We start from the raw sequence: 21,439 nt of genomic DNA on the forward strand, positions 1-21,439 counted from the left end.
CGCTCCCTCATCTATTCCTTACAGTTAGAAAAAATTTTTATTACCTCAATCAAAGCCCAGACTATAACTTTTAGTTGCTTCTCAGCTGCCTGCTCAAGGCCATGCAGCTGCATATGTGGCATTTATAAATATCTCCTGGTTGCAGTAGATTTGAGGGCTCCAAGCTCAGATAAACACAGAAGCTAAAGAATGACGACAATAATAGGCCATTTGATGGCAGCTTCCCCTCATCCATTTTTTTCCCATCTTCCTTTCCCCACCAACTTTGGTCTCATGGCTCAGGAGGGGAGAAAGCAGAGGAATTCTTTTCTAGCTTTCACCTTTTAAGGTTTGAATTTTCTGTTTTATTTTGGCCTCAGATTTCCTGAAGAGAAGAGTGCATTATTTGAGGCAAGATATTTTGTGCCAGTTACTTGCCTTCATTCCTTCTGAGACAGCCTTTACTGCTGTCAGGGATTCAGCTAGAAGCTAGACCAGGAGAACACAAGAAATTAAATCAGTCTCCTGTTGCCAAATCATGCCTCTGCATTTCAGACATGTCTCTCTCTTAACTGTTTTCCAGGACACCACTGGGCACTTCTTTGAAAATCAGGCAAATTATCAGTGTGACTCTGGTTACCAGATGGTTGGGAGCCCAGTGTTTATCTGCCAAGCAAACCGGCAGTGGTACAGTGAATCGCCCCCTTACTGCGCTCCCCTCAGCTGTGGAAAACCACCCTCCATCCAGCATGGCTACTCCAAGGGAGAAACTTTTGAAATGGGCTCCAAAGTTGAGTTCTTCTGTGATGAAGGCTATGAGCTGATTGGAGATGTTTCATGGACGTGTCAAAAGTCTGGGAAATGGAGCAAAAAGCAAAGTCCCAAATGTGTGCCAGCAAAATGTCCAGAACCACCCCTGGCAGAAAACCAGCTGGTCTTGAGAGAAGTGTCTTACCAAGTCGGTGTTGTACAGTTCTCCTGCAAGGAGGGTTATGTTTTGCATGGCTCCTCTGTACTGAAATGCTTGCCCTCCCAGCAGTGGAATGATTCCTTTCCCTTCTGCAAAGTTGTACAGTGTTCTGCACCTCCCTATATCCCCTTTGGGGACCCCTTGACTTCATCCCTTCATTTTGGAAGCACTGTGAAATACATCTGTGTGGATGGGTTTTTGCTGAAGGGTGAGTCCACCATCAGGTGCCAGGCCGATGGCTCATGGAGCTTGCCTTTGCCAGAATGTATTCCCGTGGAGTGTCCTCAACCAGATGAAATTCAGAATGGCATAGTTGATGTGCAGGGCCTCACCTTCCTTAGCACAGCCCTCTACACATGTAAACCAGGTTTTGAACTTCTAGGGAACACAACTGTCCTCTGTGGAGAAGATGGACAGTGGCTTGGGGGAAAGCCAGTTTGCAAACCTATTCAATGCCCAAGGCCTAAGAAGATTCTCAATGGCAAATACTCATTCACAAATTTCCATTATGGACAGACAGTTAGGTATTTCTGTGACAGAGGTTTCCAGCTCCAAGGGGAGGAAACACTGCGATGCCTAGAAACAGGAGAGTGGAGTACAGAGGTTCCCTCTTGCAAGGCCATAAATTGCCAGCCCCCTCAACCCATTGAGAATGGCTTTGTGGAGGGTGCAGATTATAGCTATGGGGCCATGGTCATTTACAGCTGTGTGCCAGGCTTCCAGCTGTCAGGCCTTGCCATGCATACCTGTGAAGAATCTGGGTGGTCTAGCTCTACACCAACCTGCCTTCCGACAGACTGTGGCCTGCCTCCTCACATTGACTTCGGAGAGTACGTGCAGCTGAGACACGGGGAAAGGCGTCCTGACCAGGAGAGTGTTACAGAGAACCCCTCCCTTTCTCATGTGTTGTTGGCTGACAACATGAAGGACTTCAAAAGTTCTTTGAAGGAAGACAGTGCAATGCAGCTCACCACTTTCTTATTTGGAACTATCATTTTATACACATGTTACTCTGGCTACGAGCTGCTGGGAAACCCTGTTCTAGCTTGCCAAGAAGATGGGGCTTGGAACGGCACTGCCCCTGCCTGTGTTTCAATAGAGTGCCCCTTGCCATCCCCCCCAGAGAATGGTTTTTTGCACGTCACAGAGAACAGGCTCGGCAGTGCAGTGAGGTACACCTGCAGGCCAGGATTCACACTGGTTGGCTCTGACACACGGCTGTGTTTGCCAAGTCGGCAGTGGAGTCACACTGCTCCTTTCTGCAAAGCATTAATGTGCAATTCACCTACCCATCCTTTGAACGGGAAGGTAAGAGGGGAAAACTACACATATGGGAGTGTTGTCTACTATGAATGTGATCCTGGTTACCAGTTAAATGGCCCCGCACAGAGGAGATGCCAAGAGAGCCAGAAATGGGATGGCAGTGAACCAATCTGCATTCCTGTCTCCTGTGGCCCACCACCAGTTCTGGAGAATGGTCAGGTAACTGGAGAGGACTACACATACCAGAGACATACAGAGTATGGGTGCAATGAAGGTTTCCTGTTAGATGGGGACAGGAGTAGAGTCTGCCTTGAAAATGGAAGCTGGAGTGGAATCACTCCAGTTTGCAGAGCTGTGATCTGCCCTGTGCCGCTGCCTCTTCCCAATGGGAGAACTACTGGCTCAGATTTCAGCTTTAATAAAGAAGTGCACTATCACTGCAATGATGGTTATAGCCTGCAAGGAGCATCGACGCTTACCTGTCAGCGTGACGGTACCTGGGACTCAGAAGCACCACACTGTGAGCCAGTCATTTGTGGACCCCCTGAAGACATCTCCCATGGCTTTCTGAATGGCTCAGCCTTCACTTTTGGGGAATTTGTCCACTATATATGCTTCCCTGGTTATGAGCTGCATGGCAATCCCTTACGGCAATGCCTGTCCAATGGGTCCTGGAGTGGGAGCCTTCCGTCTTGCCTACCCTGTGTGTGTCCTACACCACAAATTCGAAATGGGATTGTTCTTGGTACAGATTTCAGCTGTGGGATAAGTGTGCAGTTTCAATGCCTGGAGGGCTTCAAACTGCTGGGACCTCCTGAAGTCACCTGTGAGGCAGCTGGCAAATGGAGTTCTGGGTTTCCTCGCTGCGGACAGATTTCCTGTGGTGCTCCACCCATCATCCCCAACACATTTATCAATGGGAGCAGCTCTGAAGATGAGAACACAATCATCTATACCTGCTTGACAGGTTTTGTCATGAAGGGGGGTCCAGAACTGACTTGTGTGGAGACAGGTGTGTGGAAGAAGCCATACCCAAGCTGTGAGCTCTTAAGCTGTGGCCCACCACCATCTATCCCAAATGCAGAGGTTCTTGGGAACATTTACACCTATGGAAGTAAGGTCCAGTACAGGTAAGGATGACACTGCTATTCTGTTTTCATTAAAAGTCTCTGAAGGAAAGAAGATGGAAGGTTCATGTACCTTCAGTTAGTGCAAGTTTCTACATACTCAGATTGACACAGCCCACATTGCCATGCACTTTATAAAATACTGTTTGGAAAACTCCAGAAAGGCATTTCAGCCTCTTGGGCTGATACTTCCACTGACTTTAATTTCCCATTTCCATTTGCTTTCTTATTCTTCTCCACTGAAACACTGTTTTCAACATATAGGGTTTTTTATCAGGTGACAGCAACAGTCAGCAGGGTGTGCAGCTTCTCTCCTCTTGGCATTGTATTTATGGTTTCCTTCTGCTTCAGGTGCCTCTTGTAATACAAAAGACTTGATATCCCTTTTCTCCCATTATCTGCATTGCAGCACTGTGCTGTCTGGAGCACTGAAGCAAATTACTCCTTTGATAGATATGAAAAACTGAGGGGTTTTTGTAAATTTCCTGGAGTACTTTTGCTGCCCACTACTAAACCCACTAGTGCAAGCCAGTTGAGTTGTTCTTGGTGAAGCACCATTGAGTCAGCCTTGGGTGTCTAAGCAAGGCTAAGGCTTAGTTTGTTCTTGGAAAAAAGTGAGATCATCTTTAGAATTGCTTGCTGCTCACGCACTCTCTTTACCTCACCAGAGGCCCTCCTAGCAAAGAGATGGGCAGTGTAGAAATTGCCCTAAAACTTCCAGTACCTTCTGAGTACTGAAGCCACCAACTCATTTTCCATTGTGATGCTACAGCAGCATGAAACAGCTGGAAATGAAGTCTGAAGTCTCCAGCTCTTGCAACAGAATTAATTCACTTGAGACATACTTCTTACAGGCTTACCTTGAAGTAATAGAAAAATCTCAAGACATATTATTTACAACTAATGCTGAAAAGTTACTGTCCTGACTTTTTAATTTATGGGTTATTCCTAGCTGTGTCTCTCTGGTCAGGTCTTCATGCTGTGTTGCAGATGTCTGGAAGGCTACACAATGGCGACAGAAGTGGATATATGCACTTGCCAGGAAGATGGACAATGGTCCCCTCAAAGTATTTCCTGTTGCCCCAGAAAGTGTCCACTTCCAGGAAATATCACTAATGTAATCATTCTTGGGAACAACTTCACTGTGAATTCAAGCATCACTTTATCATGTGTAGAAGGCTACACTCTGGTGGGAGCAAGCACATCTACATGCAAGGTACAGTTTTATTAGCACTGTTTTATTCTGCTGGCCTTCTTGAATTCAGGAGTGCTTCTCATATCTCCCTTACCTTTTGGCCCTTAACTGGGCACATCTAAAAATTTCAAAGCATATTCTGCAAAATATTTTATGTTTAGTTGTTTCCCAATAAGAACAATTGTTTTCTATGTATGGACTTTCAGAACTAAAAATATTTTATTTCTCCTTCCATCAAAAGGCTGTCTTTTAGAAAAGCATTCATTTTAGAAAAGCATTCATTTTATCACATGCCAAGCATTAAATCACTATGTCTGAGATTTAAAAAAAATTAAGTGCGAGATTTCTAATATATTTTGAGGATTGCAGGCAGAGCTTTTTCTCTAGAATAACAGGCAGTTGACATCCACTGTACATCTGTAGAAACTTGAATCCTCTGTTAAAGAACAAACATCTTAATCAGTTCCACTGGTAACCTCCTGTCACATTAGCTGTGGACAGTCTCATCTTGAGTTTGTAAATAGACTTTTAAAGTCACTAGGTACACTTGTATGAGAAAAGCTGACCATGTGTGGGTTTGCAGAGTAAGTCTTTGATATTAAATGTTTTCCCCTCATTTTGCTGTTTCAAATATCTGTAGGAGTAGTTGTCTTTGACAAGTGTTTCTTCAGGTATCAGACTTCCCTTAGTAAGTCAGAGAAGGCTGCTGAAGCACTTAGTCATGGTGTTAGACATTCAACCAAGAGAGAAATACAAAACATGAAATCAGGCAGATGTAAGTTTTCATTCTTCTGATATGTTGTTCCCTGAGCGGTTAGGTGACCTTGCCTCAGTGAACTTGCTTTTCCAAGCTTTTTTTCCCCCTTTTTTTTTGTTCCATCTGCCTTTTAAATCTCAAGCTAAGTGTTCCTGCCAAAGATAACACTATTCTATGTTAACATCTTGAAAATGTTACTTAACTTACCAAGTTCTATAAAGGATTAAACAGATAATATTATATCTGTACACCCACAGCAACTGGATGCTCCTACCAAGATTTTTCTTTTTCAATTAGATATGATTGCACATATAAAGCAGTGCTGTTACATTTCTAATTACATTTATTTTTCAGGAAAATGGTGTTTGGGTGCCACCATTTTCTGATGACATCTGCAGTCCTGTGTCTTGTGGAACTCCAGAGTCTCCAGAGCATGGATTTGTGGTTGGCACTGAATACAATTTCAAAGATGTGTCTCTTTATAAATGTGACCCCGGCTATGAATTACAAGTAAGCAAGCTCAAATCCCCAACACTCTAAGTTCTCATTTTCTGTTCCTGAGTAATTCCTATGGACTGCCTCATTCACTTTGACACCATGGAAGCTGGGTGTCTGCTGGTTTTTTTATTGTCTGCAGATAGTTCATGCTATGTTTGGGACAGTCTTTGAACGGTTTAAGGGTATAGTTGAAGCAAATATCCTGTTCAGAGGTATATGTCCAGCAGGTATCTTGCAGTATTTGAGTTTTCTTAACTGAAGTCCTCTGCAAATGCAGCATTACACATGCTTGTGATCATAAGTCGCTGAAGAGTTAATTTCTCATGTACTTCCTTAGCCAGAGTTAGACTAGGGGTTTTTTTCTGATTTGTAGTGTCCCAATCATTGTCTGTGTGCCAAGAGTTGTGCCTTCCAGACTTAAAGTTCCTCATAAACTCCACTGCCCTCAGTTCTATGACATTGCCAGATGGTATTAAAGTGATAGATCAAAAATATTCCATTTTGTTCAATGACAGCTTTATTCCCTGATGGAGGAGGAATCAAAGTTCTTTCCTGTCCATTGTTTTTATTACAGCTTTTATCCCCACCTGAGCTCTGAAACAGCATTGCTTTCCCAGTATCAGGACTCAGGCTAGCAAGTTCAGAGCTGGCTCAGTGGTGTTTTCAAAAGCTGCAGTGAATTCAGAAATGACAGTAGGTTGCTGAGGCACAGCATGATCTCCACTGTTCCCAGGTGATGAGTGAGACATGAGGTGGTGAGATGTCTCCAGGACAGAGGCTGGCTCTTAATGCCGGTTTTGTGCGGGTCAGGCAGAGTGCAGGATTGCACTTCCTTTGTACTGTTGTAACACCAGTTACTAATTAAGAACTTCATGCATGTAAAATCACCCAGTCAGGAGTTAATTCACTCAGTCAAGTTAAAATTAGAGTTTGGAGAATGCTTAGGTAACAAAGACTTTAATTTTCATTATGTTGTCAAATAGTGCAAATATGCACTGGAGTTGAAGGTGTTGGTATTTAGACAAAAAGGTAGAGTTGCTGTTTCAAGTAATTCTAGGAAGCAGTAAACCAGTGTTGTTTTACAGTAATAAGCTCTTCCAAGCTTCGTAGTCCAGTTTCGCCACCTAGTGTCAAACTGTGTCCCCACTGTAGGAGTCCTGCTTTCTTCCTTTGGGAAGCAAAGTCCATTGGGTGTGATGCCATACAACAACATGTCAAACATCTACTCTTTATCGATAGGTCTGCTTTGTAATAAAAGTACATTACAGCAAGGGACATAATTAAATATTGTCCTCCATGTCTCTGGAGAATTAAATCCTGGGCTATTAGGCTGTCCATAAAACTTGTATGTAAGAAAGAAATAATGTAATTTATAGCAAATATAAAGAATGAGTGTTCGGGATGTGGTTAAATCAGCACATCATGTTTATCAAACTCAAACATGTATAGTTGTTGAAAAAATTCCTAGTTGAATTTCCTATAAGTAAATCCTGAAAGGAGAAAAATTGTCATCACAACACATTCCTATGAGCAAGAATGATAAAACTGAAAAAAAAAAAGATGATTCTCCAGAGATATAATGGCAAGAGAACTAACTGGCCCCACAAACTTTTGATTTATAAAAGACACCCATCATTTTGCAGAAAATTGTGCCATAAACTCTAAGAGTAGCCTTGGGCTGTAGCACTTCATTTTCTCTTTGGATGGGTGGCACACGGAGAAAAAGCTTCCTCACTTTGCTGGATACTAAAGATGATGGGAGAAAAGAGTTTATTAAAGTAAAGTTGTTCTTTGAACATTTTCTCTTGTTTCACAGGGTGCTGCAGAACGGACTTGCCAAGAAGACAAGCTTTGGAGTGGCAGTGTGCCAGTGTGCAGAAGTATGTTCTACCTGAATCTATTGCTTAATGTTGGTCAAGGGTGATGTCACACAACAGAAATCACTAATGCTCATTTTGCTTTATAACCCATACTGTCTGCATTTACCTAAATTTTTTTGGTAAGTACTGCTGGTAACAACCTAGAAGGGCAGAGTTGCTGGTGTGTGCAGGTAGCAGTGTGAAGAAAATCTCTACACCTTTCTGCCTTGCTCCTCTGCAGAAAGCTTCCAGTCTGACACTTGAGGTCATGGGTTCTGCGGTTACTGAGGACCTCTGAGCACATTAGTTGCCAGGAATTACACATATTTAGCATCCTCCAATGTAACTCTGTGGATGTCATTCTCAAAGGCACTTCACTTCTCTGAGATGTCATTGATTGCAGTGCTGAAATAGGAGTTTCTACACAAATGTTTACATGGACTTCAGCTGCTGGCTGAAGGAGGCAGCAGTTTCCTGAGGCTTCCTGCCAGCACAGTCGCAATAGATTTTTTACTTTTAGCATGAAGTGGAAGCACCAAGTATGATTCTGCTCTGCTACTCAGGGACAAATTCCTGGCAATGACCAGGTAACTGCTGTGTTCTTTCCTGTTTCTCAGAGTAAAACCTGTGGAGGAGCTATGAACAGAACAAGCCATACACATTTTGTTTGATTGGAAAGTATTGCTTACATTGCAGGAATATCATGTGGACCCCCAGATATGATAGAAAATGGATCGGTTCAGGGAGAGGAGTTCCTGTTTGGCAGTGAAGTTTTTTACAGCTGTGACCCTGGCTTTGAGCTACAGGGGTCAAGCAGAAGGATTTGCCACGTTGACAGAAAGTGGAGCCCTTCTGCCCCGACATGCATACGTAAGTAGCATGCAGAGCAATGTTATGTCCAGGAAAGCTAGGGCAGGAGGAGAGTGTTTTGTCTGGCTTCCTCCCTGTCTTTCCCTCCAGCAAAGGGCTGTAAGAGGAGCAGCAAGAGGAAAAGCCAGCAGTACTTCTCTGATCAGAAGCAATCTCCTTTTGGCACATTGAAATGGCATAAACATAGAGAGGGTCATGCTGAAGTCAGTAGGGTAGGAATGTGGCCTACTATATCTGACTTGCCTTGAATTATGATGTGCAGAGCCTTGGACATGTTCACCCCTGCCATGCCAAAGCAAGTATATCTTGGCCACTGAGTATGTCTTGGCCACAGCTGTGCTCCCTAGGATCAAGTCTTGGCTCTCTATCAAGAAAATAACTAATTGAAGGAGCTTAGGAAGAAGGATTTATGACTTATTTCATATGGCTTATAAATAAAATGCAAATACTTATAGTCTTTGCCAATAAGTAATTTTCCATCTTTTCTTGCTGATGTCATAGTCCTATGCCTTGCATTCTTCTCTCTCACCTTTGATGAGTTTACTTGGTCTCCACAGTGTGGGACAGGGGTCAAGATTCTTCTTAAGTACTGCCATTGTTCTGGAGCACATTTTGAGGTCATCTTCCACTGTAGGAGCACAAGAGGGACTGAAAATGCAGCCTCAGGCATGCACAGAAGAAATATTCTGGATCCTCTGTTGGTTTGAACACACCTCATATCTTATAACACCACCAAATACAGTTAGACGCACTTTCAGGTGTCTGCAGTGTGAACCCCAGGAGAAAGGGTGGGAAAGGAATTGTATAACTCTTCTCCATGTAACAGTTCACAGCTTCTTTCCTGCTGTCCTTCTGTTAATTCAGGATGAGAACAGAGCTATCAGATGGTGTGTGACTCATAGAAGGAATAGTCTTCATTGTGTATAAAACCCAAAAGTTTTCTTCTCTCCTAGAAATTACTTGTGGTCTTCATCCTTCCATTGAAAAAGCAGAGGCCATTTCTACTGGAAGCACATACAGAAGTAATGTAACCTATGTGTGCAGCTCTGGATACCATCTTGTTGGGCCCCAGAATATCACATGTCTTGCCAATGGGAGCTGGAGTAAGCCCTTGCCATTGTGTGAAGGTAACTGTTTGGTTTCATGTCCTGGAACATTTCAATATGGGATAAGCAATAGCTCCTCCCTTATGCATGAATATCATATAATCCAGAGACTGAGTTGCTTTTGAAAAATGATTCTGTAATTTGGGGTTTCTGGAGAACCTATCAGTGGCAAGAAAGAATGATTTCCATCTTTCTGCCCTACTGGCCCCAGTCTGAAGTCATAAATGTGTCCTCACTTCCCCATTTTGTTGGGGCTTTTCTTCATCACCAGAAGAAGCTTCTGTTCTAGGCTGGCTACATTTCCTTCCCAGGGTTACTGAATCAATGTTCTTCGTGATTTATAAGTCTATATTGACTTTTAATATAATGTGTTATTAATTTAGGAAATGTTTGAAGTCCAGGACTAAATATCAAGCTGAATTAATAAGACCCCTTCCTTTGCAGAGACCAGATGCAAAATTCCAGTTTCCTTGCTGAATGGGAAAGCAATTTATGAAAACAATACAGTTGGCAGTACAGTAACATATCTCTGTGAGAGGGGATACAGCTTGGAAGGAGAACCAGCAGCAGAGTGCACAAGAGATGGAAGATGGAGTAATCCCTTGCCTCTCTGTAAACGTGTGTGTTTGCTTTGTAATGGAAAAGTTTTTGCAGAGAAACAATAGGGGCAGTTACTGATACAAGTTAAAGCATTAATTTCTCTGAGTGTATTTTTGTGACAGTAAGAGAACAAGCTGCCTCCTGCATAGGTCCCTCTAGTTGGAAAGATTACATAAAATGGAGTTGTTGTTATAGTCAAACACTTGATATATAGTAGAAGCAGGTGAGAGAATCATTTGGAGGAGAAGGGAAAGGGAGACTTCATTGTCATCCACAAGTGACATGTTGACAGGGTGCAAAGGAAAATGTGCCGGATTCTTCTCAGAGTTCAACAGTGGTAGAGTGAAATGCAATGGACACTAGTTGCAATAAAGCAAAGCTCCAGTGAATTTTTTGAAGAAACTTTTTGCCATCAACAGAGTCAAGCAGAGGAGAAGAAACCCAGAGAGGATATGAGATCTCCATCCACAGTTACCCAAATTTAACTCAAATTTCTGATCAGGTTCCAGAGCAACTTCTCACCTAGCTGGCCATGTTTGGAGAAGAAGGTTGGACTTCATGGCTGTATAAATTCTTCTGCAATTCTGTGAAATAGTGTGTTTTGTACATGTTCACTGCACCCACACACCCACAATAGCCTTTCTTGTTACTGTATGTGTCTGTAACTAATTTTAAGACCTAGTGTAGTCTTAGGATTGTTAATTTAGACATTTAAGTTTTGTATTGCAAAGTACTTATTCGTTTTAGTATCAAGACACTGACATAAATCTCTGCTCTTTATGGAGCCAATATTTTCCACACTGGTGATGAGATCAAAACCCCAATGAATGACACAGTAAGTCTCTCATCAAACATCTGAATTTTTGCTGCTCTTTATTGATCCAGCCCCTCCGAACATGAATTAGGATAGGTCTGGTTCTCTTTTATAGGAAGGTTATGGTAAACAGGAAGGACAAGAGAGAATGGTTTCACAGCAACAAGTAGGATATTTTTCACTTAAATCCTTAGTATGTCCTTAGTATGGCATCAGCAGAACATGGTAGCAAGCCATGAGGCAGCAGTGAATTAGAAATTTTTAAATTACTATTTTATGAACCAAATCTCATCATTTCAAATCAAATTACAAATTGGGTTCACATCCATTCAGCATCCATTTCTTCTCATGTGTTTTGGGTTTGAAATTTGCAGAAACTATTCTAAAGTGGTCTCTCTTCCTTCCGTCTCTTTTTCTTCCCTTCTTTTCCCTCACACCCTTACTTTTAACAGCAAACCCTTGTCCTGTGCCTTTCGTAATCCCAGAGAATGCCCTTCTGTCAGAGGTGGATTTTCATGTTGGCCAGAATGTATCCATCAGGTGCAGGGAAGGCTACCAGCTGAAAGGGCAGTCTGTGATCACCTGCAATGCTGATGAGACCTGGACTCCAGCCACAGCTAAGTGTGAAAGTAAGTACAAGACATGCTGTTCCACAGGGATTGGTACTTTCCAGAGGGCTCTAAGAAGCTCTAGAGAAGAGCGATGTTTTCTTTCTTTCTAACAAAGGTGTTCCTTTAGAAGGACTCAGAATACATCTGTGTGGGTTGGTGTTTCAACAGTATTCATCCTACTATTTACTAGGCCCTTCTCTATATGTATTCTTCATTTCCCTTTTGCAAGCCCTGGAGCTGGGTTGGTTGCTGGATACCCTAAATACCCTAAGAATGATTTCTATGAGATTATGGGTGATGAGACAAGAGTTGCAGAAAGATGTGCTGCCTTTTATTTTATTTATTGATATTCACAGCAGGCAGTATCCTTTAGCAAGCATGTTGGAAAGCCTTTTGACTTCTTGTAAGCAATACTGTTTAGACTCATGGGATCACAGAATGGTTTGGGTTGGAAAGGATGTTTAAGATCATCTAGTTCCAACCCCTCTGCTATGGGTAGGGATGCTATTCATTAAATCAGGCTGCTCAGGGTCCCATCCAGCCTGGCCTTGAACACTTACAGGTATGGGGTATCCACAGCTTCCTTGGGCAACCTGTTCCAGCACCTCATCACTGTCTGGGTAAAGAATTTCTTTCTAATATCTAAACTAAATGTGTTAAACTTCTTTCAGTTTAAAACCATTGCCTCTTGTTCTGTCTCTATCTTCCCATATAAATACTACCTCCTCTTAATAAGACCCTTTAAGGAACAGGAAAGCAGCAATGAGGTCTCCCTGAAGCCTTCTCCTGGATCCATGCTGAATAATCCCAGGTCTTTTTACCTGTCTGGTTAGGAGAGATACTGCATCCCTCCGCCCTTCTCTGGACCCATTCTTTCTTGTCCTGAGGACCCCAGAGATGGATGCAGCACTCCAGATGGGGTCTCATAAGGGCAGAATAGAGTGAGATAATCCCCTCTCTCACCCTGCTGGTCTCTTTTGATGCAGCCCAGGATACCAGTGGCTTTCAGGGCTCTGTCCAAAAATGCAGCTGTTGGTTCATGTCCAGCCTCTCACCATGAAGAACCTCCAAGCCCTTCTCAGAGCTGCTCTCAGTGACTTCTTCTCCTAGTCTGTACTCACGTTTGGTATTGCCCTGACCTGAGTGCAGCACTTTGCATTTGGCCTTGTTGAACGTCATGGGATTCTCATGAGCCCACTTCTTAAGTTTGTCTGGATCCTTGGACTCCATTGCTGATTGACCATCTGGAAGGTGTCCGTGACACCTCCGCCCCCAACAGCATTGTCTCCAGGGTTAAAATCTGTGTCATGTAGGCTCTGCAGGTCACCAACATCTGGATGGTTTCTTTTGTTTAGAGATATCTTGTGGTCCCCCAGCTCATGTAGAGAATGCTCTGATTCGTGGTAGCTTCTATCAGTATGGAGACATGATCACCTATTCATGCTACAGTGGGTACATGCTGGAGGGGCCCCTGCGGAGTATTTGCTTGGAAAATGGAACATGGACAACACCACCTGCCTGCAAAGGTAAGTATTTTTTACTAACAGAATGATAGCTTAACTTGCCATAAACACAGAAGTGTCATCCTAGGTGCAATAAAAAGTGAAATTTTTGCTAGTTTTAGTGCAGTCATATTTCCACTCAGGGCACTTAATTCCATGTTATTGCTTTATTTCCAGTTTAAAGAGGAGGCTTCCATAATTTTTTCTTTAGTCCTAGCTAGTCTTAGGGTTTCTTTTGCTACAGCGTTGTATCCCACACCTAGTATCTTTTCTCCTGACATCTTTTGCAAGAAAGTGACAGAGCTAGTTATCTCCTTGACAAGCTAACCTGTTTCAGAAAAGCACTGCCAGTCAGTTTTTCACAGTCAAAAACTGAACACTGCAGAAACCAAAATAGAACAAATGGGTTCTTAGTCCCTCACTATGCTTAAAGTGTGGCAGCTCCTGAAATTCAATTTGCAATAAGAAGTAGATTGATATAGCTCACTAAATAATACACACTGAGCCCTCTAGAAAATCCATAGATTTAACAATATACCAGGCTTTCTACACTTGGCAGATCAGCAGGTATTTGTTATTTCTTGGTCTGTTGAGCTAAAACATTCACTTTTTTAAAGCCAAGAGTTAACTCTTCCATTTAGAAGATTCAAATAAATAAAAAGTTTTGAACAGAAAATGGGGGAAACAAAGAATTGAAGAGAAAATAAGCTCAACAATAAAAAACATATATAAGCATATTCAAATACTAACTGAAAGCCATGGATGAGTCACAGCAAAAGAGTTCAGGGTCATAGGGCTTTGGTGGAAGAGATCTTGTCATCTGCCATTTCCATGTCAGAAGCGTGGCTTGCTCTCTGCTGCTGGGCAGCTGTGGAGCAGGGAGTTAGCTGCACCCTGAAGTCTTATTTCAGACTGTGGAACAGCCACCATGACAAATCAACCTTTAGGTGTTTTATTGAGAAAACAGAAAACCTTACAACACAGCAGTGGCCAGTCACGACCAGCCCCATTCCTCTTCACACAGAAGAAGAAAAGTTCAAGGACACTCACCTGGGAGCATTGGAGTCATTATCTGAATTGTCAGGTCAGCCTCTCCTGCAAGTCTCAGCTCCCCATATCAAAATACAAGCAACATTTCTTCCTTCTTCAGAGAGTTTCTGTTCAGGTTAGAAGCCATTTTGAGATAGAGGATTCTATACTGTGCTAAGCCTGACAAATCATGGACCCCTCATCAGTTTTTTTATATGAATTCTGACAGTAAAATATTTTGAATGTTAATAGCTAAATAAGTTGAGTTACCCTACTCTATGAAAGCAGGCACTCCCCTAAATTCCTGTATGTGATAGTTACAATGTCTTGCCTAAAAATCATGGATCAGTAGAGCATTTTGAGAACCAGAACCAAAGAAGAGGGTTTGCAACTCCTGAATATTTCAGGAGTAGAGTAACTTTTCCTGAGAAACAGGTTTGTCTTGGATTTGTGACCATGGCTTGCCACTGGCATGAACAACTACCCATCACGCAAGCAAGTAGAGAAGATTTGAAGGAAAAGCAACTGAGTTACTTCAGTTATCATGATGTGTCCAAAAGTGCTTTTGGAAATTTGCGCTCCCAAAGCACAAGGCTGTTTCTAAAAAGTTTGTATTTCTAAACTGTGATAGCTACAGAATTCAAGGGATCTCTGCATAATAGCTACTTTACCTAAGCTAGAATTCAATAGCAAAATTATTTGGATAATATCTGTTCCAGTTGTAGCACTTTGGATTTTTCAATTGTCCTTTTAATATCACCAGCTTTACTTTTTATTCTTATTTAATATTTATTAGTTACAAAGAACTCCTTTATGCCAAGGGATGCAATTGTCTGCTAAGAAAGGTCACCAGGGACCAAGAAGGGTTGATCTGCAAAGCACTGTCAAACATTCTGTTTGCAACACTGCAATATCTATTGGGACTGTTCAGAGGAATAAGTATTAAGGAAAAATTATTTCAAAAAATGCAGTGAAGAGGTGGAGACATGATGAAGGTGGAAAACAAAGCAGAATAATCTGTGTATTAAGAGAGGGGAATAACAATTTCCCTCCTCTTTTCTAAAAGGAGACTTTAAAAGAGCTAAAGATGCGCTGAGTTTCTGAGAGGACTGTCCTGCATTTTCATGACATATGTCAAAGTGATCTTTCAAAACTGCTTTATGATTCATATGAGTGATTTTCCTAACAAAAGTCCTACAGGACCCAAGCCTTTGTGGTCTACATCAGAAACTACATGAAAGCACTCTTTGTAATGACTCATGCTGCATTTCTTGTTTATGGCTGTGTGAGTTGATTATTAATATGTTCTAAGCCTGCTTGAAATGTTCTGACCCAGCTGAACAGGTTTGTTAATGTAAATATTATAATTAAAAAGCAGACTTCTTTGGAAGAGCTCTCACCACAGCCACACTTGCCTGAATCACCGCTGGTTAGAGGTTGCTGACCAGATTCTGATCTGAGTTTCAGGGGTGAGAAGTATTAGCCTGGATCTGCTGATAGTAATTATCTGCAGGACTCATTAGGCTGCTCAGATGCGTGCAGCTTACCTGACTCCTTACCTGACTTTCTGAAGTGCTCTAAAACTCTTGTCTGTTTGCCCTCTTCACATCTTGTTGACTCTGAGTGGTCCATGTGGAGCTGTCAACAAGAAAGTTTGTACCCCATCAGCAAATAAGAACATTATGAGAGGGAAGCTGGGGCCTGGGGAAATTGTTCACTTGCAACCACAAGGAAGCATTTTGCAAAGCTGAAAACAGATAACAGAATTTATTTTTCCCCTTCTGACACGTTTGACTTGCAGCAGAGTAATGCTTTTTTGTCCTGTGTCAATAAATTTACAAGGGGATGTCAAAAGATTGATACCATGGATGTGAGATTTGCTACCATAAATTAAAGTCACAGTTGATACTTTCTATTCTCTCCCCAGCACATCAGGACTGCATTCGTGGTTTTTACAATAGACAAAAAAATAAAAAAGAGATCTCAGCTTAACTTCCAGTCCATTTTTCTAGTCTTGTCTGATGATAAGCGTAATCCTCACAGATACAGACAAGTAGTCTTTGCTTGCCTAAATTGGTGTATAACAAGTGCACATCTAGGGATGATACATTCTCATTCAGTTTCACAACCAGGACCTGGGCAGAAACCCAGGAAAAGCCTATCTCTACCTGACATCTGATTACTGACTAGCAAGGAGTTGCCATCCAGAGCAATTTTTGTAACTCATGAAATATCTGCAGCTTCTACATTAACAGAGAGGAAGAATATTTCAGAGACCTTATTTCGTGGGCTTTGAATTTAATGTAGGATATCATTTATACATGAATATTGTACCTCACATCCCATTATACATTCATGGAATATTGTTTAAGTGGTGTAGATCACACAAAGCTTTAAATGATTCTTCCACTGCAGAAAAGAAACCTGTTTGGCACACTATTCTGCTTTAGTCAACACCCAGAGACAAGCTGTCTATGTAGTAATAGATGTTTTTACAACAAAAATTTTCAAAATCACTGTTAAAATATTGTAAATTATATTAATCTTTCAGAGATCTCTTCCCATTCTCATTATCAGCTGACACTTGATGGGAAGGCTCTTGAGACTGAAAAATAACATGGCAGAGCCTTGGCCTCATTTCAACAGACTCCAAGCTGTATCTTGCATTTTGGCATGGCTTAGCTACAGGAGTGACTCAAGTTTGTCTCTCTGAGGGAAAGATTTTCATTCTTCCCAATGAGGATTTCAGGTCTGAACAGTGTTTCAGTGTGCCAGTCCACTGTTTGTATTGAATGCTAACAAACACTCAAAGCTTAAATGCATATTTTGCTCACCTAATAACTAACTAACAATAGCAGTTCAGATGCAATTAGGAGTTCAGATTGTGTTTCCTGAGATTACTGTCAATCTTATTACTTATTTGTTCTGTCATATTGTCTTGAAGCTGCAATTTTTTATTTTCTCCATATGGTGTGTACACCAACATGAGAAAGATCATGCTTTCTCCAATGATCTTTAAATATAACATGTTTGTGCATAGCTTTCACCTGGTTTTCTAAAGTAGACCTGGTTTCCCTGGATGTGTATGACAAGAGATGGTACAGTGTCATCGAAGTGACAAAGAAGTCCAAAGTCTGTCCAGCCCAGGCACCACATTGGCCCAGCATGACAGACTCCACTCCAAATTCCTCACTTTCATGATCAGGTGCATATTAATAGGAACGGAAGCCGAGGAGCCCCAGTCAGTGTGAATGCTTGGCGAGGTTTGTAGTCATACTTTGAGTTCCAAAGGTGAATACTTACTGTGCCACTGCTGCACCCTTTTTGGTCACTTCTCATTATGGTGGATGATAGTGCAGTAAAAATTGCCTGTTCTATCACACAGTTAATCTTACTTTAGACAGTGTATGTCAGATGGCATTATCTTGGTGTTTCATACCAAGATTAGAAAAAAGCTTGATTCTATTCCAGAGTCAATGTAGAAGGCCTGGGTGAAGGGATGAGGAGGGTACTAGGTTTTTATGGTGTATGGGTATTTTAATTTTGTATTACAAAAGTTAGTGGGAAAATCAGATAAAGAATAGTGTCAGCCTTGAAACAGTATCCAAATAACTTATTCAACTATAAATATGTCTACATTTTCATTCTTTCTGTGGACAGTCTTTTGATTATCTTAATGATTCCACACTCTTGCTTACAGTACCTAATCAAACACATAGAGCCAGAAGATGATGTAGCCCTTGAAATCAAAACCAGGCAATGTTTCTGAACTTCACTGCATTTGTTTGTTCTGCTCTAAGCTTTATTCTGCAAAGGTCTGTGCAAGTTACTGCTGAGATACTAGGCTTCTAATTCAGTGTCCAGAGTTTGTAATGAAGTCACGGTGTTTCCAGCTGTCTGCCGGTTCCCGTGCCAGAACGGCGGCGTCTGTGAGCGACCCAATGCCTGCTCCTGTCCCGATGGCTGGATGGGCCGTCTCTGCGAAGAGCGTATGTATGCCATCCCTAACTGTAATCCTAAGGGTTTTGTTGGTAATGACGAAGATGAATTTACTGCAGTGAACCAGAAGAGGCATAAGAGATAAAACCATAAAAATCATTAATATATTCTGCTTGACAAATGTAAGGGAACAGAAAGGTATATACTTGGCTTGTTTCTAGAAAAATAAGTGTTCCCTTATATCTTCAAAGCAAAATAAGCACTTTTTAAATTGATGTGATTTTGTTTCTCGGTGCTCTTTCACTGTGGTTGAAGAACACCTTGTTTCAGTTCTCGAAAGTCTGTTTCTAATAGCAATACCTGATAGTTTTGGGGAATGAACAATGATTAGAACAGAAGAGATGTGAGCGTTCTGCTGGTGGCTACATTAGTTTCTTGGCTTCCATTTTTATCAGTCTGTTGTTATGAACCTCATCAGTTCATGTTCAAATAATGTAATGTGTCACATTTTCCAGGCTGTCCCTCCTGACCTGTGAACTTGTCCCTCACAAGTTCTAGACTGGTTTTTCCTGTCATGAATCTCCAAATTATTAGAGAACTGGAACTGTTGTCACTGAAAAGAGCCAAATCTAACTCTCAAATCAGATTCCCTGGGTGACATTGGGATGCCAGTTTGATCCATGTTTCTCTTCATGGTGGTCTTAGCACAAGGAATTTGGGAGATTTAACCCTTTCAGCCTGGCATAGCTGCTGCATGAGGAGCCTTATTACTGTACATATAGTAAGGCATAGCCTATGTGGAGAGAAAAGGAGGTGCCTTTATTTAGTATTTAGTATTCAGTATGTATTACAGCGACCTGAGAGGGTCTTCAGGGTGAGAGACATGGACGAGAATCTTAGTTCATGATCAGAAGGCTGGATTTATTGATATATGATATATAATACATTATAACTATACTAAAAGGAATAGAGAGAAAAGTTGCAGAGGCTTGCTAAGCTAAGAATAGAATAGGAAAGAATCCATAACAAAGTTCTGTGTCCAGCAGAAAGCAAGGACAAACTCTCCCGTGAGTGGTCAGCAAATCCAAACACTCACAGAAGACCAATCACAGATGCTCCTGTTACATTCCACATCAGCAGATAATTAATGTTTACATTTTTCTTCTGGGGCCCCAGCTTCCCAGAAAGGACAAATCCTAAAAGAGAGGATTTTATGAAAAAATGTCTGCGACAAGTATGGCCCTGATGTAAGGTTTTAGCATGTCCAAGATCTACAGCAGGGATGGTGTCACTGTCCCCAAATCTGAGTCACTGCCTCTGACTCTCAATATATATGGAAACCTACAAAAATTGTGCACATTCTCGTCTACTTCTTGGAAAAGAATATGGTTCAAATATTTAAGATGTATCATGTGTTAAAATGGTCCTCTGAATCTCTGCAGCTTTCAAGTCTTCTCTGTGACAGTGTCAGTTTCACATGGCAGAAATTAGTAGTAGATACAGAATGAAAACAAGAGGTTCAGCAAGTTTTATCTTTTTGCATTTATGGAAACTCCAGCTATGTAGTGTATTCACACAGCTCCTCTTTTTCTGTCCCTGTGCCTGGCAGTATCACCACAGCCATTTGTGCAACTGAGTCCTGTAAGTCTCACAGTCAGCAGGAGAGGCTTGCACCCTGTGTCTGAAAAATTGTGTTTGGTATCCCACAATTGAATTTATTAGTTTCATCAGTAATGACACTTGAAGCATTCTCCAGAACTAGACATTTCATTTATGATCCCAGCCATTTCAGTCATCATCCAATTCAGACTGGCAACTGACCAGGCAGGTCACACTTCATGAAGGTACAGGCACTAGGGGTTTGGTTTGTTTTTTTTCTTTTGGTTTGTTTTGTTTTACTTTAGTATAGATAGTTAGAAAAGGGGAAAGAATTCCCACAATTGGTCAGTACAACACCAGTTTTGCATTGCTTGTCAAACCAGGTGCAGCAGTGAACAGAAAAACAGTTTTAGTCTTTGAAGTTGAGGGCCTGTTCTGGAAGCCCAAGGAATTTTTGAGCACTAGCACTGAGCACTGACTTGTCAGTATCAAGCCACAATAAGCACACTGAGAGAATTTAGTCCCCTTGTAGTTCACAGTACCTTTCACAAAAAAGATAGGATTCATCTTCTTGAGAGAGTCCTGACCATTCTAAAGAACTTGCATGGTACTACAAGTTTAATGATTTAGAAAAGTATTTTCTGGTGATACAGGTTAGTCCTGTGAGGCTTATGGAAGTTCACAATTATTTTTTTATCCAAGCTGACTGTACCTGCTCAGCTTGATGTCTGCTGTGCAGCAGAAGAGGAACCCATACCTCAGTCTTATGCAGCCCCCTCCACCGTCCCAGTATTAAACTCTACTGGAAATGCCTCTTGAGGGTCCAAATTTGAGACCCAGCTCAACTTTTGCTCTTCTTAGAGCAGGTACGCTCAAGTACTTTGTTCACTTAGCAGAGTGGGGATGATAGTTTTGTGAAGATACTTAAAGCATGAACACATGGGAATTTTTCAGATCTGCTCCTAGGAGCAGTGTAGCTCGATTGCTGCTCTGTCCAGAGGTCATCAGCTGATTGGAATGTGCTTTGTTTCTTCCCCAGAGTTTCCAGCCCTAGCCTTTTTCACCCAAAATGCCTTATATCCAAGCTGCCTTTCCCAAGGGGCATACAGTTTCACCTGTCTCAGCATGTTTTCACTGGCCTAGACAAAGTGCTTTTCTATGGGCAGGGCACAGATTAACTTGTGTTGGATGCTACATCTGCAAGCCCAGAGAATTCACGAACAATCCAGTTTTTTTGTGATTAAAGCATGAACTGGTGTTGTTAGCATCATCACAGAAGTGGCCAATGTCTGTGGATATTACATGCGAGATACAAACAGCCCTGGCTCATTTCCCATGAATACAGAGCCTACAAGCACCTGAAGGACTCCAGCAATTGCTGCAGCCTATCCATTTCTTTGCCACTACTCTTTGTCATATCTGTCTGTCATGCCAGTTGTATAAGCTGCTCATGCCTGGTGGGTAGGTCCTGCTCAGCTCTGCTGATACTCCATGCAAACAGTTCAAGGGGCAGTAGAGTTTCTAGTTAAACATAAGCTCATCTCTTGCACACTCTATTCTTTGCTTTCATGGGAGATAATTATTTTTTCTGGTTGTCTTCTCCTTAGCAATATGCATTCTGCCATGTCTCAATGGAGGTCGCTGTGTGGCCCCTTACCAATGTGACTGCCCCCTCGGATGGACTGGATCACGCTGCCATATGGGTAAAACTTCTCACCTGC

At 41.8% G+C, this 21,439-nt stretch overlaps 1 protein-coding gene across 2 annotated transcripts in view; it reads left to right on the top strand.

Moving 5' to 3' along the window:
* The window catches only part of SVEP1 (sushi, von Willebrand factor type A, EGF and pentraxin domain containing 1), a 118,556-nt gene that overhangs the window by 90,325 nt on the left and 6,792 nt on the right, over nt 1–21,439 (top strand). The window contains exons 38-48 of one of the 2 annotated variants that reach the window (XM_063180814.1): nt 563–3,342; nt 4,330–4,555; nt 5,646–5,801; nt 7,606–7,669; nt 8,345–8,518; nt 9,472–9,645; nt 10,069–10,242; nt 11,491–11,667; nt 13,005–13,175; nt 18,074–18,169; nt 21,326–21,421. In XM_063180814.1, coding sequence (XP_063036884.1) covers nt 563–3,342; nt 4,330–4,555; nt 5,646–5,801; nt 7,606–7,669; nt 8,345–8,518; nt 9,472–9,645; nt 10,069–10,242; nt 11,491–11,667; nt 13,005–13,175; nt 18,074–18,169; nt 21,326–21,421 — 4,288 coding nt within the window. The remainder of the gene's footprint in view (nt 1–562; nt 3,343–4,329; nt 4,556–5,645; nt 5,802–7,605; nt 7,670–8,344; nt 8,519–9,471; nt 9,646–10,068; nt 10,243–11,490; nt 11,668–13,004; nt 13,176–18,073; nt 18,170–21,325; nt 21,422–21,439) is intronic. The other variant, XM_063180815.1, reaches the window with a different exon arrangement.

Source organism: Melospiza melodia, chromosome Z (assembly GCF_035770615.1).
Source record: "Melospiza melodia melodia isolate bMelMel2 chromosome Z, bMelMel2.pri, whole genome shotgun sequence".
Classification (NCBI taxonomy): domain Eukaryota; kingdom Metazoa; phylum Chordata; class Aves; order Passeriformes; family Passerellidae; genus Melospiza; species Melospiza melodia.